This window comes from Ascaphus truei, chromosome 7 (assembly GCF_040206685.1).
Source record: "Ascaphus truei isolate aAscTru1 chromosome 7, aAscTru1.hap1, whole genome shotgun sequence".
In the NCBI taxonomy this organism is placed as follows: Eukaryota; Metazoa; Chordata; class Amphibia; order Anura; family Ascaphidae; genus Ascaphus; species Ascaphus truei.
The window spans coordinates 60,936,573-60,956,870 of NC_134489.1; the positions used below are offsets into that span (position 1 = coordinate 60,936,573).

Genomic DNA, 20,298 nt, shown 5'->3' on the forward strand with positions numbered 1-20,298 from the left:
CACCCAACTTCAATCAAGCCTTTTGAAGTCCAGATTTTCTGAAAAGACACCCCACAGTTGTATTTTCTTAAACTGTAGCTTATTAACCCCTTAAGCCCCAGTGTGTGTGGTGCAGACACTGGCCCAGAAACAATACATTTTTTTTACAGGGGAATAAGCATTTGGATATTGAAACGAGGTAAAAACCCATTACTGGACCTCAGTCCAGTTAACCCCTTGCTTCCCAGGTGAGGGTAGAGGGTGGCCAATTGGGGTGTAACCCCTTTAATCCCGGGCCAAATCCTCTCGATCGTCACACAGCGGAAAAGGAGTAAAGGCAAGAGGAGTGTTAGAAAGCGGTGTAGGATGGGTGGATACAAAGGGGATGGCCTGACATATGGATTCCACCTTTTCCTTGAAATAGGCGGCAAAGTTCTGAGGTGAGATGGAGGAAGAAGAACAGACCGCAGAGGGTGGTCTGAGTAGGGAGTCAAAGACAGAGAAGAGTCTGCGTGGGTTAGACTTGTGCGTGTTGATTAGGAAAGAAAAGTATGTTTGTTTAGCCTGGCAGAGGGCAGAGTTGAAACAGGAGAGCATAAATTTGTAGTGAAGTAAGTTTACGAGTGTGAGATTTCCTCCAGAGGCATTCAGAGGAACATAGCATGCGCGTCTGGGAATTTAGCCAGGGTCTGGGGTTAGAAGGGCGAGGACGGTAGAGAGAAAGCGGGGCATATAGATCAAGAGAGAAGGATAAGGCAGAGTTGTAGTTCCTGGCCAGGTTGTCAGAGTCTGGAGCAGAACTAGGAGAGGGAGCAGCGTAAAGTGGAATCAAAATCTGGTAGGTTAATAGAGCGCAGGTTTCTGCAGAAACGAAGGGTAGATGGAGAAGCGAGAGAGAGAGAAAATGAGATGAGGTGATGGTCAGAGAGAGGAAAGGGGGAAATGGAGAAATCAGAGTGAGAAGTTTATTGAAAACCAGGTCTAGGTAGTGGGCTTGTGGGTGCTGGCTGCAGTCCACTGTTGAAAGCCAAAAGAAGAGGTTAGAGAAAGTGGGAAGCCCAAAGGAGAGAGGGGTCATCAATGGGGCAGTTGAAGTCCCCAAGGAGAAGAACAGGAGAATCTGAGGAGAGAAAGAGTCAGAATTCAAAGTGAGAAAGGCAGAAGGGGGATGAGTAGAGGTAGGTGGGCAATAGATGACCGCCACGTGGACAGGGAGAAGAGAGAAGATCTGGACAGTGTGAGCCTCAAAGGAGGGAAAAGCAAGAGAGGGATGAATAGGAAGGGTTCGGTAACGGCAGAGAGTAGAGGAGCCCCACGCCTCTACTCCTGCCATCAGGGCACGGAGTGTGGGAGAAAGAAAGGCCACCATAAGAGAGGGCAGCGTCCAGAGCAGAGTCAGACTGATTGAGCCAGGTCTCAGTTATAGCAAATAGGAGCAGAGAGTGAGAGAAACAGAAGTCACGCACAGAGAGGAACTTGTTAGAAAGGGAGCGAGCATTCAAAAGGGCACAGGAGAAAGGGAGAGAGGAGGGAGGGTGGCAGGGGATGGGTATGAGGTTGAAGGGGTTTACACCAGAAGGAATAGAAGTTGCATTTGGCAGGCGAGGACGAGAGCATGTAGAAATAAAGCAGGGACCAGGATTGGGAAAGATATCCCCAGAAGCAAGAAGGAGAAGCATGGAAAGAAAATGTGTGAGGATTTGTAGGGTTGCATTTTGGTGCAGGGGGTATAGCTGTGTAGTGACAGAGAGTGCAGGTAGGAAAAGGAGTTCATGTGGATTGAGAAGTGGTGAAGGAAGGAGAGAGGGAGATATATGAATAGAGTTGGACATAATGAGGCAGGTAAAAAGAAGTGCATAATTTGAAAAGAAATGAGGCCATAGCAAATATAAATTGTAAAGGCGGCATCACAGCAATAGCAAAGTTCTGAGACGTGCAGTGTGGGATAGATAATATCCTCCTTTCCAGCGAGATCAAAATCAGGAATCAGGACCAGTAGGTGTTGTCCACTCGTTTTGAACTCCCTTTTAAACTCCACTTTGCTTGCTACTAACAGTGGGTTACTATGGTTTTTCTAAACAGGATGTTGTCCTGCCTAAGTGTAAAAGCTGAATTAATGTAATATTATTGTGGAACTCCTTTTTGGTAGAAGGTACATCAGAGTGCTGTTTATTAACCCTATAAGCTTCATTCCTTTCTTTTTTTAGGAGTGGGAATCCTATATTATATATGTATTTGGGCTGTTTTCCCCTCTCTCTGCTCTGGGTTTCTGGGTTATAGCATTACCAATATTTATTTGCTTTGTACTTCTCAGTATTGACCATTTGAGCACCTCATGGTGTGGTTATTTTTCCACTTCGTTCTTGTTTTGTATTTCTGTCATTAAAATTCCCTTATGTGTTAACCCCACAGGCTCTCCTTCTCTGTGTTTTTGTGGCTTTGCGTTTTTTTTTTTTTGCACGTTTCCCTAACGACAAAGAAATTCTTCTCTTTATATTTCTGGTACAAAGAAGCCAGGAATGCACGATTAGTAACAGGTTACCCACAGAACATACGGGTAGCTCTGCTCTCTGATACTATAAATCTCAGATGCACTGACCTTGACCCCTTGCAGATGCATTTACCATAACACCCTCCGGTCTCTGTAAGCTCTACCTAATTACCACTTAGATTGTAAACTCTTCAGGGCAGGGACCCCTCCCCCTACCCCTTTCCTATTGTTACTATCCTGTCTGAAGCGCTTATTCCCATGAAGTGTTATACTATTGGCACGTGTATTACTGCTGTGAAGCGCTATGTACATAAATGGTCATACTTATGTACGTACATACATAGCTGCCACTGGTGCTCTGCTCGCCTTTTTAAAATCACTGAACGTTCTGGGTACAACTGAGGTACACTCACAGGTACTGCAGGGTATAAAAATAGCTTGGGGATCCAAGAGATGATGGATTATTAACTCTGATCTGGATAAAATTATTGGCGGAAACACTGACTGATTAATAAACCACACATTTATACACTGGAGTGCCTGGTTTCTCTGTTCATGTCCATTTTGTTTGTTGATCAGATTGGTAACCAAATTTTTTTTTTTTTCCCCCCCTACGTCCAACAGGAGAAAATTCATTGCAAAGAGTGAGCAGCTTTTCAGCGAAAGAACCAAGGAAAGCTTTGGGACTCGGAAAGGGACTGCTGAGTCCCGGCCAGATGGGAAAATTTAAGCGGACGAGTAATCCAAACCTTTCAAACACATTTTATGATGAGTCGAGATGGGCATTGTTTGGCAAAGGGAGATGTAGAGCTGGCAGTAAACCGTTTGTTGTTCCATTTTTTTTAAAAATGTCATTAGCAAATATCACAACCTGTTATCACACAATTCAGAACGTGTGTATTTTTCTTAACATCTCTGCTGAGGTGGGTTGCATTGCAGGCCCCATTGCAAGTTGTTTAGTACTAATGTGTAGGTGAGTTATGAAGTTCTTTGGAAAATTGCTGGCACTCGTTAAACGTGTAAGCCAGGGATCCTGAAGATCCCTCGAACACGTCACATTTTCAAGATATCCCTGCTTCAGCACAGGTGGCTCAATCAGTCGCTGCTTTGACTGAGCCACCTGTGCTGAAGCAGGGATATCCTGAAAACCTGATCTATCATGATCCAACTCACCTTTCTAGTTCTCTTATTCAGGTAGCTGATAGCATACAAGAGTACAAGCAGCATCCCTCACAGCCATATACATTCTGGGCTAAATGAAAATGATGTGAAGCCGTCTTCACCTTGCTCAGGAAGATGATAGAAGGAATGTAGCTAAAATCTTTCTCAACAAGGAAAGGAAGCTTTACAGCATAATGAATAGGAATGTGAGTCTTTGTGATCTTCCAAAATAAAAATCACCCACTCTTCTTACATTGACCTTCAGCTCTAATTCAGAGGTTAGGAGAGCATAAGACAGATCAATAGTTTATTTTAAAACATTTACTTCTACCTCATGTCACTTGTTGAATGATGCTGTAAAATGACCCCTAACTTCAGGTGAGCATCTTTGTTTATGAGTTTGAGCTAGAACACCCCAATTTTAAGATAAGCAAACAGCATGTCAGGTGGACATCAGTCGACTGCAGTGATCATCATATTATCCAATGGTTTCAGGCCTATGCATCATACCCCAAAACGTTGGTTACACCACTCCACTACATTAACTCTTTTCCTGCCAGAGCAATGTGTTGCAGGCCCCTCTGGTAGTCAAAGGGTAACCAAGATACTGTACATTGTCCAATTCACTAGTTAAAGAAGCCTCGATTCTCCTCATAAAGGACCTTGGGGGAGATGCATTCTTGACTGGTTTCCAATAGAGGTCCTACATTTCTAAACAAAAACCCAAACCCATGGGAAGTTATTCACAGCCGAAATAGCTCAGTTAATAGGGAAGACCAGTTTTTTGCAGAGAGTAGCACAGGGCTGTGGCATCTGCTTCCCTAGGATCCTTTTGTCGTTTTTTGAACTCACGTCTTTGTTCACTCGAGTCAGGATGGAGTGGATGTCTTCTCCCCTGGGGGCAAATAATAAAAAATAAATGGAAATGATAGATCATTGATAATTCAAACTGCAACACATAAAAATACCACTTGTGAGCACATTCACATGCCTCAGCCAGGTCTGCAACCTTGCCTTTCCCCGTTATCTCTTAGCATACAATGCTTCCACTGCAGCCAGGGATTCTGGGACATGACATGCACATGAGTACACAGTGTCACCTTTTGCTTCTTCTCCATTTTAACTTGGACCCCTATAAACTTATACCTGCCGCATTACACAGCTTTTCAGCAGAGCCTGGGTCAGAGACGTGTACAGCCAGTAAACCTACTCACAGACAGCTACTTCGACCTTTCAGGTCTCATCAGTGTGAGGCTGGTTATATACTGGCTGTGCAATGTGAAGCTGGTAGTGGCTACAACCAGACACAAAATAAGTTATGGTGAGTACAACAGTGACAAAAAAACCTTTCACCATAAATCAAACTTAAACTCGTATCAACTAATTAAATAGGAAAATGCACAACTTCGAAAGGAAATATTCAGACTGATGACAAGGGATCATGTTGTTAGTAAGAAGGATATCAAATGCTCTTTCATATTTAATTGATTAAAAGTGGCAGTTCCACATAGTGGGTAAATTTTTTTAATTTATTTAAACAATTTTGTTATCACTCAAATTGACTTTGTTAAAGATCCAGTCTCCAGGAAAGTAGCAGTAAAACTGATTTGCATCCCGATTTAAAAATGAGTGTTTTTCTTTCTCTGGGTTGGCTGAATTCTTATGGTTATCTGTTTGACTCATGGTGACTTCATATTTAATAGACAAAACAGAGACCACAATTTACCTGTGGTTTATAGGACTGACAAACAGTCTTATCACCAAAATGTTACATAAAGATTGTAATAACCCTCCAAAGCTTTTGTTTCGCATGAAAACAGTTACATTTCAAAACTATTTAATAAATAAATATTTTTTACAAAAATTACATTTGTACAACTACCTAAAAAAAATGATGTAAATCCGCTACATTTATCCTATTAAACATATGTCCCATATAGTGGAACTGTAGTCTAGAAAGACTTGAGCAATATTTATGCTGTACTGTATAAATAAAAGGGGAGAAGCTTTTAAAAATGTATGTATTTTATTTAAAAAAAGTTGAATTACAATATAAGTATGAAAATAAATTTTTTTAATCTAGGTTGGGAAAAAAAAGTGCTGGTGCTCTGTACTTTGTATTATCAGCACAATTCAACCACTTATTTACCACTCAAATGAGTTGTGGACTGTGCAGCATTCTGCTGTGTAAATGATAATATTTAACTAACCATACCAGTACAGTATTATTTTCTTTTTGATTGCCTGGTGTCTCAGTATTGATGCCATAGCACATTACCTGGGGCACATCTCCTCTAGGTGTCTGCATAGTGACTGTATGTACCAGCATCCTTCCTTTGTATGTCTGTATGATAGATAGTGCTTCATGGTGGCCATTCCAAGCAAGAAATCTGGTTCTTCTGGAGTTAAATCCTCTTCCATCTTGGCACAACCCAAGGAGACATTGCCGGCATCCGATTCCAGCGGCACTGCCCTGTGGTACTCTCTCCCCTGGCACCCCTGGATAAAGAACACCTTGGGCTTCCCAGCAAGCGAAGTGCATTTTAACCTGGAAAAGCCGGAGGCGAGAACTCGGATAGCAACACTTTGCCCGTCGGTGCCGTAAACTACGCCTTTGTTCCCGTGAGAGAGGATGCAGCAGATGAAGCAGTCGCTCTTCTCGTGGTCTTGTTTGCTATACAACTGGATGGTCGGGAGGATTTGGTCTCCTTTTCAGGTCCTTGTACACAACTGTTTCAAAGCGAAGCAATGTAAAGACTCTGCGGAGTGATTCTTCAGAAGGAGAAAGAGCCATGTGGATTGCAAGAAAAAATATCTTCCATCCCCAGTTGTACTGCACCATGGAAACTGGTGCCTTCCGATCAATACACAATACGTCTTTCACTGCCAGAGGTGCCTGCAATGCATTGCTTTGTAAAATAAATCTGCAGACCTTTTGTTTGAACAAAGGGTCAGGTAGGACTTGCAGGGCAATGCATTGCTGGCCCATCTGCCAGCAAAGGGGCTAATACATATATAGACAATATGTGTCCTCAATATCCCAGCTGAAGATACTTTCCTTAAAGATATATAATGTTCAGAGCCGAGTTTCATACTCTAATACAGGGGAGCGCAAACTTTTTCAGCTGCGCCCCCGTCTTCCCTGCCTCGGTGCTGGCGCCCCCCTCCCTACCTTAGAGCTGCGTCAAGTGACGCTCGCGGTCATGTCACCTTACCCGCGGCGTCATCTGACACGTGTGACGTCACATGACCCTGACGCCACGTTGCCATGGCGACGTGTCACAGAGTGTCTGGATCAAGGTAAGTATAGCGTTGCAGAGGCCTCACGTGATCCCCCGGCATTTAATTAAAATGCCTCGGGAAAGAGCGCAGGACCTCTGCAACGGCCCCTGCCCCCCCAGTTTGCGCATCCCTGGTCTAAAAGACTAATGGCTCAGAAAGAAAACAATGTAACTTAAAGGATTTCAGAAACAAAACAAAGTCTTTTGCCGTATGCATAATATGTGATGAACCGCCAACATATTAAAATGCTCATCTTCCATTATTCTCACTTATGAGTGGTGCACCACACATTGGTCTGTTTTGCTCCGTCACTACTTTGATGGAGATCTGAGCATACACAGTTAAATCTTTCTTTTACTTCTTTAGCGCTAGAGGCAGTTATGTTTATTGTGTTCGTGAAGCAAAGCAAATAACTCCTGAGTATCTGCATGTCTTCCACGGGTCCCCTAAATCTGATTCATTCACTCCACTGTTACATGTCGTTTTCCGATGCCTGTGCTTCTTTGGAATGCAACAAGTTAACATTCTATGGAATCGTTCATGTTTAAAATGAATAGGAAGCTAAAATGTTAGTGTGCTCATCTGTATTTCATTACCCAGAATCCCTATCAACGCTGTATGACATGACAATGGGGAGAATGAAGCAGGTTTGCCAACCTGTGCGAGACATGAAATATACTCATGAGTTTTTTTTAAACATTATTGCTGTAGCTTGTATGGCAAAGAGTATTTGCCCTTGTTTAACACACTGTTGTATTGTATTTATGTTCTGATCCTAATGTATACAGCATACTTGTCTCACCTTCATCTTCTTCAGTTCCCTTTCTGTCTTTCATATTGTATAGCTCAGGAACCTCCTGTCTTGCCGTATCAAAGTTGTAATTTTTTATGATCAGGCAAATTCCACGTGGACAACTGTCCATTTTATAAACTAGTTTGGTTGGCTAAGAATACAGAAAAAGTGTGTTTATAAAAATGTTTGTTGCAGTTTAATAGGCAGTCCAATAATGATCCTCAACCTCCAACTGAGACAGCACAAACTAAAGTGGTCAACGTGTTACAATAAGGTCTAAAGGTCACGTCTCCTTACTTATTCTCCTGGATGTCTCTGCTGTCTTTGACACAGTTGACCATCCCCTTCCCCCCCACTTTATTGGCCTCTGTGACAGCCCTCGCCTGATTCACATCCTACCTGACTGCTACTTCAGTGTTTCCTTCTCTGGTGTCTCCTCTCCACTCTTCCTTTCTGTTGGGGTTCCACAAGGCTCCATCCTAGGCCCTCTACTCTTCTCACTCTACACCTCCTCTCTTGGTGAACTATTACTTATTTGTTTTTCAGTATTATCTTAATGTTGATGAGGCCCGGACCTCTCCCTTTTATCCAGTCTTGTGCCATAAACAGTCTCGCTTATCTCTTCATGGATGTTTCACTACCCGAAGCTTAACATGTCCATAAAGGAACTCCTAATATTTCCCTTTTCCACGCATCATTGCACCAAAATGATCCCTTACTGTTACAAACTCAACAATCTTCTCAACACCCCAAATCCGCTACCTAGTGGCCATCATTGACTCAACCCCCTCCATCATTTTTCGCATTAAGTCGCTCATAAAAGAAGATCAACAAAGTCTGAAGCGGCCGTTCATGCCATTTTCAGAAGAAAAGCCTCATTGGCATCAACAGGAATTTTCGACAGATACCCAAATGGCCGCTTTAAACTAGCTGGAATAAGCCCCCCAAGTTCTCCCGCCTCCACCTTCGAAATATCGCTAGAATATGTCGTTTTTGTACTTAAGATGCAACGACAATTTTAATTCATCATGTCCCGCCTCGGCTACTGCACCCTCCTCCTTATTGGCATTCCCCTCACCTGTCCCCACGGCAATCTGTCGGAAATGCTGCTGCCAGACTCATCTACCTCACACATTGCTATTAATCTGCTGCGCCACTATGCAAATCCCTATACCGGCTTCCCAAATCCTCTACAATTATAGCGCTATACAAGAACATGCTATTAATATAACAATCACAGCAAGTTAGAGGCCTAAATAGCATTTCAAATGATAATCCCTATCTACAGTAGCCGACTACAAAACATTCTTTTATAAACAATTTAAATCTAATTGTCTTCCTTAAACCAATCTAGCCATGCGAAAGGCAAAGATTTGGCTTTTATTGTTTTCCCTGGAAATCCAGTTACAAACTGCAAGTGTTTTCTTTACATTTATTTCACCCTGTCCTTCTCACAGAGCCAATAAAGATAAGGGCAGGGGAAGAGAGGAGGGTCTGTCTGACAGACAAAATGGTCAGGCAGGGGAACCCAACCCAATTCTCAGATCACTAATTAAAAATTAACTTTAAAAAGAAAATGTAAAATTTCAATGTGGAAATAAACTCAATGATGGCATATATTGCAAAGCGCTGGTAGCACATAACATACCGTGGCACTTTGTAGGGGGGCAAACAAAACAAAAAAATGTCACGCAGACATTCATACTTTGAACCTCACAGCATATATTTGTAATATTTAAAGGACTGGTAGTAAAAAAAAAAATTGTGCACAACGGAGAACAACAGACTGTGGACATTACCATATTCAGATATTATAAGTGTTTGTGATGTATATTTATGACACAGCAAAGGGTTACACCGGCAGAATGTGTTATTAGTGGTCCCAGAACATGTATCTTATACACAGCAATATGACGAAAATAACTATTTCAATATGTGTTCTACTATTGGAATAAAGACATGCAAACATATTTTATAATATCTTCAATCTTTTAAAAAAAAAGATAATATGGGAAGGACGGGTGAGTGCTTTGTTTTCTTTTAACTTTAAAACACTTATATTGTAGGTGGTATCTAAATAACATGCCTAAGAGAACGTCCATTCCTTTCTTGCTTGTAAAAAACAATTTAGTCACTTTTCTTGATACTGTATAAAGAAGTTACAGTTACAATGATATGCGATTCCAGTTATACTGTATTGTTATTTCACCTATTCCATAAAATATATTGAAAAAGATTTGGGTATAAAAAAAACATTGACTGCCCAGATGTGCAAATATGTCACAACATATACAGTACACTTCCTTATTTGGAGGGACTGCTACTTTCAAGTGTGTTGTCAAGTGTGGTTAAGTGTTGTCAACATTCGCCAGGGAAAGGACGGCAAAGAAACAAACATATGGAATATACAAAAGAACCGTGCTCAACTAGTCTGATCATTGGAGTGTACTTTACTTATCAAAAGCGTGCTCAGTCTGTGGTACCAGGGTAATGGGTCCAGAGTCCAGTGTTCCTTTGGTGAGAGGGAATACCTTGATATGCAAGAAAAGAAAAAAACAAACATACAAGCTGTGCTTAAGAAAACATTTATTGAAACACAGATATAAATAGATACACCAACGGGTGTAGAGCGGGCACAGATGCCGGCAGATCATGGCGTTCTCACGGATAGTCCACGCTGATGTCTGTGCGGTTTCTCCTCCGGTTCCGGCGTCCTGCATTGAGTACCGGAAGCAAGATGCGATGGTCTCGCCAGACTTTGCCTCCGTCCCAATCTTCTGGCTCCAAGCTCCAAACAGACACACTATGCCTGGATCTGCTCCACTGTAGTGCCTATTGCGCAACCCTATGCGTTTCATTACCTGATGAAGCCTAATGTGCGAAACGCGTAGGGTTGTGCAATAGGCACTACAGTGGAGCAGAGCCAGACAGAGTGTGTCACCCTCTCGAGTGAGAGCCGAGAGGAAGAGGTGTTGCCGGTGAACAGTAGAATTGCTGTTTGGAGCTTGGAGCCAAAAGATTGTGACGGAGGCAAAGTCTCGCAAGACCATTGCATTCAGGACTCAGAAAATAGTAAGGGAGCCCCTGCTACTGCCACAGTGATATTGTGAGCGGTGCTTATGGGTGGTAATTATACACCTAATACTATTATGGATATAGTATAATCTGTTCAGATTGTGTGCATATTTTTCGGATTTCATGGCTGTGAATATAGACACAGGATTCCATACACGTATCTGGCACAGCAAGGGTTAACACGGATGTTGCTTACCTGGAGGACCTATAAATACCTGCTAACCTGCAGGGTTCCCTCATCACTACTTGCAACTTGCCTTTAAAAAGCGTCTCTCGCGAAACGCGCACGTCGGGTCATTCCTAGACGTGCACGCGCAGGGATCGATTACCACCGCACCTGACTGTCTCGCATGGCGAGCTGATGCGGTTCCCTGCTCTTGCTAAATATAGGCTTTAATGTGTTCCGACGGACCAATACAAGCCTTGTAACTTGACTAACAGGGTTTTTACTCTTCAGATACATGTACTTACGCAAGACTATGAGATACTTTTGTGACGATGAGGAGGATTTGGCCCGGGATTAAAGGGGTTACACCCCAATTGGCCACCCTCTACCCTCACCTGGGAAGCAAGGGGTTAACTGGACTGAGGTCCAGTAATGTGTTTTTACCTCGCGTCAATATCAAAATGCTTATTCCCCTGTGTAACCGTATTGTGTTATGCCAGTGTCTGCACCACACACACACACTGGGGCTTAAGGGGTTAATAAGCTACAGTTTAAGAAAATACAACTGTGGTGTGTCTTTTCAGAAAATCTGAGCTTCAAAAGGCTTGATTGAAGTTGGGTGTGAAAAGCAGAAGGGGTTTTTAGTGTACAGTATGTTAATACCTGTTTGCAGGAAGCTAGAGTGGGGGGTGAGCGTTATAACTCACACTTACAAACCATAGTATCCTGCCATGTGGTAGACTGGCCCAAACGCCTCTGATTTAGGAGTGGAGCTACAGAATGAGTGACCTTATTAAATATAAGAATATTATGAGATGTCCTTGGCTGAATGTGCTAAGAGTTACATAGGTGTATTCGTGGGACTTAGCCCCAACTAATGATTCTAAACACTTGATATCTAACAGATACTAAGAGCCAGATATTAATATCTCTCTTAATTTTAGTACTACATGGTAATATTTAGTCTCATTGGGAGCGTCATGTGTGACGGAATGTATTAATATGTCTCGCGTGCAAGTAAGTATTACTGAACTGAAGTTATGAAGTTATTTACAGTGAATATGGGATTTTGAATCTGTTGTGAAAACTGCAAACTCCCTCTGTTATGGAACATCTTGCTAGAATTTACAAAGCCTGGTGATCAAAGGCTAAATTGCCTAATTGTTTATGTTGGAGGCAGGAACCAGGAACTGTTTGGTTTTTAAGTGTGATACTTCGCAAGTCCAAAATCAGCTTCAAAGACTTTTGCTAGCCTTTTCGGCATCTAGGGTTAAGAGATGAGTTTGACATGGTATTTAAGTCAGAGTCAGCCCTTACTCAAATGTCTTCATGTCTGCATGTCTTCATTCATGGGCTGCATGTATTGCTGTGATGCCAACTGAATTATGGAAGAAATGGCCCATCCTGTATCCTGATGGCTTTCTTGTCCTAATCTTTAAGTAAGTGTCTATATTTTGCCTGTTATTTGTATACAGGCATACCCCGCTTTAAGGACACTCACTTTAAGTACACTCGCGAGTAAGTACATGTCGCCCAATAGGCAAACGGCAGTTCACGCATGCGCCTGTCAGCACGTCCTGAACAGCAATACCGGCTCCCTACCTGTACCGAAGCTGTGCGCAAGCGGGGAGACTATAGAGCCTGTTACAAATGCCTTATTTACATCAGGTATGCATGTATAGGATGATTGCAGTACAGTACATGCATCGATAAGTGGGGAAAAGTAGTGCTTCACTTTAAGTACATTTTCGCTTTACATACATGCTCCGGTCCCATTGCGTACGTTAATGCGGGGTATGCCTGTAATCTGTTGTGTTCACCTTTATCAAGGAATAAATTATATTTTATCATATCTAAGTCTCGTACCAGTTCAACCCAGTTATATATTTTTGTGTATTATTAATAGCCTGTCACAAAGCTCCCGTCACAACTTTACCCCACTAGCTTGCCAAATGACACACTCCGGCTCCTGCTATTCAAACTGAAATGTATTAGGGGCTTATCTCCATTAGGAATATATAGGAGTACTTCCTCTCTAGGGGGTGTAGTTTGAAGTACTTATTCATTACTTTGATCACATTATCTGCTCACTCCATGATCAGCTTGTACTTTAGCTGACCCACTAAGTTTGCCTAACGGTGCTCCAAGGACTAAGATATTATACTGTACCTCCTCTGACCCAAACAGAGAAGGATGACTACCGCTCTCCAGCTGTATAGAAATATTGGGTGTATGTATAGGAAATAGGGTGCATACGGGATATAGGTTATACCAGAGTATGGGAAAGGTCACAAGTGTATAGGGGTATATAAGTTTTAATTAATGTATTTTTCAATATCCCTGATGAAATAGCGTTGCTAAAAAACGCGTTGGATAGATTATTTGCTTTTAATAAGTCCAATTGGTGATTTTATACCCAAAACTTGTATTTCTGTGGCATATTTCGATCGTGTGGTGTTTACCTTTAAGTGCCGTAAAATCTTCACTTACGGCCATCCGCACTTTGCGGCCGTCGTGAAACTCTATGGGACACATGGACTAACAGCTCCAAAGCTAACCGGAGGCTGGAACCTCTCTGATTCCTACCAGCGTTTACACTGGTAAACAGCTGGACGGAGAGGTGATCGGGAGAGCTTACTGACAAGTAAGACTCAAACTGTACCAACACAGCCCCAAGCAGAAGCTGCATCCTGAAGTGCCCAGACGGTCCGTTCAGCAAGTGGAGGAAAAGTTCCAGGCAATGAGGTGGATGTCCCTCGATGCAGTACTTACCCTGTGATGCCTGGTAACACGTCTATGTACATGAAATGAGGTCTTATTACTAATCTGATGTACGCAGATTTATTACCCTATAAACAAATAATCATTTGATTTTATTTACTTCACTATGTGCGTTTGCGCTTTTGTTTTTCATTGAGGACAGATTGTGAGAGAGTAATACCAGCTGTGTATTCACAGCATAGATACCAGCCCCCTTAGGATCTAGGAATTGGTATCACAAATAAGGAATGTCCTATAGTAACCTTAGGGGTCAGAGGAGGTACCAGAGTACGGGAAAGGTCACAAGTGTGGCCAAAAAGACTCCTATTTGCACTCACTGTTTCCAGAATAATTGGCTTGGAAAGATTCAATCCTTGGGGTTTCCCCCATAGCCATACAATAAAATATTTAAAACCAAATTTATTAAACACATCTATTACAAAATAAGCAAAAATAGTAAGACAACCACTATGTGGCTAACACGGAAGGGGGGAAGAGGCGGTGAGCTGCGGGGGGCGGGGAGAAAGGAGTGTAGGTATATTTACCAGAGCGGTGTGAGGCCTGATACGTCTAGTAGGTAAACCAGGATATTGTCTCTAGAAGTTCAAAGTGTAAAGTATGGAGTATATCTCCTATTCATGCGTAGTTAGTACATTACTACTAGGATGTTAGTTGATACTGTGTGTATCTCCTTGGTTCTATTATAGCATATATCGCCGCATAAGTAGTTTACTCTGCATGTACACTTAATACGGCGAATGCAAGCAAGTATCTAGATGTAGTTTTAAGGCTATTTGTGGATTCATTGCCATCTTTCTTACGTGACACAAAAGATGTCCTGTTAAGATTGGAGGAGGTGACTGTAAGTTCAGATACATTACTTGTAGGACTAGACGTTGAGGGACTGTACACAAGTATCCCTCACGCCGTTGGTCTAAAGGCTGTAATTCACTTTCTAATTCAGCGGGACACCAGTTGTTATACACATAATGACTTCATTATCCAACTATTAGACTTTGTCCTCACAAGGAATTACTTTATATTTGATCAAAAATTTTACCACCAGATCCAGGGCACCGCTATGGGGACCACTTGTGCCCCCACCTATGCCAATTTGTATCTAGGCTGGTGGGAGGAAACCGTGGTCTTCAGCGAGGCCCTGGAAGAATACACTATGTATGTGGAATGGTGGGGGCGCTACATAGACGATATAATCCTCTTGTGGAAAGGCCTCAAACCCCTTTTGAATCAATTCATCAGCGTACTGAACTGAAATGATCATAACCTAAAACTTACCTTTGAAGTGAGTGACACCACTCTTAACTTTCTTGATCTGACTATTTCCAAACAACTAGATGGTAAATTGTCAACTACCATCTATAGGAAAGAAACGGCAACCAATAGTCTCTTGCGCGCCGACAGCCATCACCCACAACACACAATAAAAAACATCCCTACGGGACAATTCCTAAGGTTGCGCAGAAACTGTTCAACAATAGAGGAATTTAACAAAACAGGCAGGGGATATGAGTGTGAGATTTACCACACGAGGTTACTCCAAGAAGGCTGTACATAACGCTTATAGGAGGGCCAAAGAAACACCACGAGCACAACTTTTAGTCGACAGACAATATGTACCAATACATAATGAGAAAACCATACGTTATATTGGTACTTTTAATAATCAGTGGCATGAGCTAAGGAACATCTTCACCAAGCATTAGCACATCTTACGAAACTATTTCGATTTGAGGCAGGTGCTAAAGGAGTCAACAATGATGACTTGCAGAAGGGCCAGAAACCTGAAAGACAGATTGGTACATAGTCAATTTAAAGAAAAGAAACAAAGAACTTTGTTGGGGGATAGGAAACCTGTTGGTTCATATCCTTGTGGCTGGTGTAGGGCTTGTCCCTTCATGAAAGCCACTAAGACAATCCCAAACCCACCCAATAAACATCATGGCATAAAGGACTTTATCAACTGCCTATCAGTGGGTGTAGTATACCTTATCACCTGTAGATGTGGCGTGCGATATGTGGGCAAAACTCATAGAGCCCTCAAAGTGAGGGTTCTGGAACATCTGGGCTCCATAAGAAATGCCCAAGATACCCCTGTCGCACGTCACAATCACAATTAACACAATGGTGACCCACAGTTCCTTACATTCTGTGGGATAGAGCATATACCCTGGGGCCCCCGAAAGGGTAACTGGGACAAACGTCTGATGCAGCGTGAGTGCCAATGGATATTCACGCTGCAGACGCTACAGCCCAATGGCATGAATGATGGATATATTTATTCATCATTCTTGTAGATCGCCACCCTTTCAGAACAGCAGGATCACACACCCCTCCTTTTGAGTCCTATCTCACTAAGTATGTTATATACAGATGGCTGCACCAATATCATTATATAGGTTACTACCCTCTAGTTATCTTATATGGATTCTATGATAGATGGGATGCATCAGGGGCATTGGTATATAGTGGAGTCTTTAACTCCCCATGACCGTATTGACGGTTAGAGGCGGTCATTTAATTGTTCTCACATTCCTACAACACTGACAATACTAGGTGTACTCTACTAGGTTTCCACAAAATATATATATATATGTTGAACATAAAGACACATGGAATTAGAGATAGAGATAGGATGAGATTATTATACCCGTGATGATGGAATTACTCATTTATACTAGATATGAGTAATGTATGATTTTGATGCAGCCATCTTTATAGTGCCTGTCACCTTATTAATATCTGGATTCGAAGCATTTTCTACACGAATAACTTTACTCTACGACGCTTACAGACGGCGCCTAAACCATTCCTGTAATTATGAGATCATTAAGATACTCATTCCTAATCCATAAGGTTGCATGTTGCAACATGACAATATACAGGTAGATATTGCGTTACACACATAGTGTAAGAATAGCCTGCATTGGTTAAACTGATACATGCGATTACCTGTACCTACTGTGAGTGGATAGGTCCTTGTGGAATGTCCCCCCTTCGATCTTCCGCATAAGTAGGAGGGGGCATGATCTCTATAACCACTCCCATTACCCTGACAAAGCGCCAGTGGCGCGAAACGTACGTCGGTACGTGGTGCGTGATGACGTCGATTCTGTGATGAAACCAGAGCGCGCGGGAACGTGGGTAACGAGCGGTGTGAGACTGTCGTCCTGAAAAGCTCGAGATAACCAGGTCGTATGTCTCCATCAGCTGTATAGCTGAAGCTGAACTAATAAATCGTGTATAATGGCAATCAGTACAAACTAGATATTTATCGTGGGTATAACTGAGCATTATTCATATGTATATATAACTGATATTGACGCCATTGGACTGTGAAATATTCATATGCAGAAATAACGCTGCGTAGTCGGCTCAATTCTTGTGATCACATGTAATTTAGCATTATACGATTTAGGCACATATAGGTATACTAATACCTGAAATATCAACAGTATTAAGTGTACATGCAGAGTAAACTACTTATGCGGCGATATATGCTATAATAGAACCAAGGAGATACACACAGTATCAACTAACATCCTAGTAGTAATGTACTAACTACGCATGAATAGGAGATATACTCCATACTTTACACTTTGAACTTCTAGAGACAATATCCTGGTTTACCTACTAGACGTATCAGGCCTCACACCGCTCTGGTAAATATACCTACACTCCTTTCTCCCCGCCCCCCGCAGCTCACCCCCTCTTCCCCCCTTCCGTTTTAGCCACATAGTGGTTGTCTTACTATTTTTGCTTATTTTGTAATAGATGTGTTTAATAAATTTGGTTTTAAATATTTTATTGTATGGCTATGGGGGAAACCCCAAGGATTGAATCTTTCCAAGCCAATTATTCTGGAAACAGTGAGTGCAAATAGGAGTCTTTTTGGCCACACTTGTGACCTTTCCCGTACTCTGGTACCTCCTCTGACCCCTAAGGTTACTATAGGACATTCCTTATTTGTGATACCAATCCCTAGATCCTAAGGGGGCTGGTAACTATGCTGTGAATACACAGCTGGTATTACTCTCTCACAATCTGTCCTCAATGAGCCTGCACACACCTATACCTATGGTGTAAATATACCGATGTACAGTCAAATAAAGGCAAAGAATTCAAGTTTAATAAATCTGCCTTGTAACACTGTTGTACACTCCTCCAGTGGAGGGTCATGTGAGGTCATATCAGCCATCATACAGATGCGATAAAACCTTGTCAGGGTTCTGCTCGGCACAAACCAGGGTCGGACCGCGAGGCTGAGGTGGGGTTGTAAAAGCACCGACCTGAGACCGCGCAGGCTGATCCGGATTGCGCAGTTCGTTGTCGTACATCGCAGGATCAGGATAGGAGAAGACAGCGTCGTCGTTGTACAAGCCAGGGTCAGGGCTGGAGATATCAGGATAAACATTGTTCAAGCAAGAGTTTGGCAACATGTAGTCAGGAGAGCCCCGCTTCAGCTTAGGAGCGCGGGGTTGGGCTCTGCGCGAGCGACGGCCATGGCCCATGGTGCTGGTCACAGGAGATGTGAAGCAGACCAGCGTAGCACACCGCTTAGCTGCACGGGTGAACCAGTGCTACAGCGCAAGAGTCCTGAGCGGCCTGGGGAATCCTCTGTAACAGCGCAGGAACCAGGACACGGCCTCTCTAGATTAGGGAAAGAGTAGGCCCCAGGAACCAGGAAGCTATAGAAAGACAGGGAAACCACCGCTGCAGTGCAGGAATCCAAGAAGCTGAAGGACGCAGGGACGAAACCTCCGCTTCAGTGCAGGAATCCAGGAGGCTGAAGGACGCAGGGACGAAACCTCTGCTTCAGCACAGGAGAACAGGAGCAGACCGCTGCGTGAATATAGCAGCCGGTCACAGGAAACAAGGAGCTGAAGTCAACAAGAAGAGTACTCAGCTACAACACAGAAGACTGGAGCAGACCGCTGCATGAATATAGCAGCCGGCCTTAGGAAACCTGGAGCTGCAGACAACAAGGAGAATACTCCGCTTCAGCATGAGAGACAGGAACAAGCGGGGGCTTGTGGCAGAACAGTTAGTGACATCCAGTAAGGACTATGCTCGGCAAGGAGCATTATGGGAAAGCAATACTTAAAGGCCAGCGGGCCAATCCCCGGCGGGGGTGTGAAGGTACTGCTCCAAATGAGTGAATGCAAGTCTATGTTGCAGTGATAGGCTGCACAGCTGCAATAGATACCAGAGGGAGTGTGTATTGCTTTGGTGAGTGAATCCAGGCTGCAGCAAACATCAGGAGAGGTGCTCCAGGACTTCACAAGTCTGCAAGGTAAGGCAACCAGTAAACCGCGGAGCGGATTCCTTACAGTACCCCCCCCTTCACGCGAGACCTCTGGGCGAACATGAGCACACATAGAGTTGGGGGACCGGGAATTGTTGCTGAACCGTCTAGGATTGGGGGTAGAGTCGTGGTCCAGAGACTCGTGGTTACTCCTTAGTGTACCCCCACCCCACGGTGAAAACTGCAGCCAGACAGGACCATCCATGGGTCTCGGAGACATCGAGTTGTTCCTAAAGTTCTTTAGGTGGAAAGGGCATCCGTAAACGAGCAGTTCTTTGGTGAGTACAGTTCTAGGAAATGAGAGTGGTAGAAGAAACATCCTTGGTACATGGCTCGCCCCGCAAAATGACTTGGAAATCCAGGGCTGTGAAGAACCAGAGGGTTCCAGAGCAGAAACGGCAGAAGAACCCCTACAGGAAGCCCAGTCTTTAATAAATGAACCGGACTCTAGGATCAGCGGCCCTGATAGTTGATCGAATACACCAGGAGGAACTTTGTAACAGAAAAAGTCTTGGCTGACCACTGCATGTTGGAATTTGCGAGGAATTTTTCCTCTAGAAGGCTCCCAGGTAATGGTTAGTAAGGGTATAGGTTGGTTGGAAGCATCTCCCGGTATTGGTATGGAAGGTGACAAGGCAAGCAGTAAACCAGGCATAGGAACCGAAATCTTGGGATAAGTACAGAGTATTTCCAACTGAGAGGAAATAACAGGGGCAACCGAAAATTCCGAGGGACAAAACCATGGTTTGGCAGGAGCAGAGAAGCAACCAACAGTAGAGCTCTCCAATACTGGGAAATCTTCATTGGAAGATAGTATTGTCAGTGAATCAGGAATAGACCTTGGGATTTTAATGTCAGTATCTTGAGAAAAAGGCAAAGCCAGGGTAGTGGCGGGAGGGAAGCTAACATCAGAAGCTGAAGTCTGTACCTCAGTGACAGGGATCTGAGAATCAACAAGCAGCAAGTATGAACTATGAAAACTCTTAATGACAGGCACCTTAGGAGTACAAGGAGTCTTTTCCGAAACTGCAATGGTACCTAACCTGACAAAAACATGAATTGGTGTGTTTTCTAGTGCAAAATCTCTGATCACAGGACTCCTAACCGATAGTGAGGGTGTCTGGGTTTGATTAGAGAAAAAATCAGATGTATTGATAAGTGACTTAGAAACAATTACTGAGGTTCTAGATTTGCTGGACATGTGAGAAAAAATACCCTTTAGGACAGGAGCTTTAATTTCTTCCCAGAGTAACCCAATAGTTGCTGGG

General features: G+C 43.1%; 2 protein-coding genes across 2 annotated transcripts in view; one reads left to right on the forward strand and one right to left on the reverse strand.

The window, feature by feature from the left end:
• Positions 1–5,720, forward strand: part of FLACC1 (flagellum associated containing coiled-coil domains 1) — a 57,171-nt gene extending 51,451 nt beyond the window's left edge. Inside the window, exon 16 of the mRNA XM_075608651.1 lies at positions 3,095–5,720. Coding sequence (XP_075464766.1) covers positions 3,095–3,200 — 106 coding nt within the window. The 3' untranslated portion in view covers positions 3,201–5,720. The remainder of the gene's footprint in view (positions 1–3,094) is intronic.
• CASP8 (caspase 8) overlaps positions 3,318–20,298 on the reverse strand; it is a 33,907-nt gene continuing 16,926 nt past the window's right edge. Inside the window, 4 exon segments of the mRNA XM_075608650.1 lie at positions 3,318–4,526; positions 5,910–6,343; positions 6,345–6,403; positions 7,716–7,857. Of these exon segments, the coding sequence (XP_075464765.1) occupies positions 4,391–4,526; positions 5,910–6,343; positions 6,345–6,403; positions 7,716–7,857 (771 nt within the window). The 3' untranslated portion in view covers positions 3,318–4,390.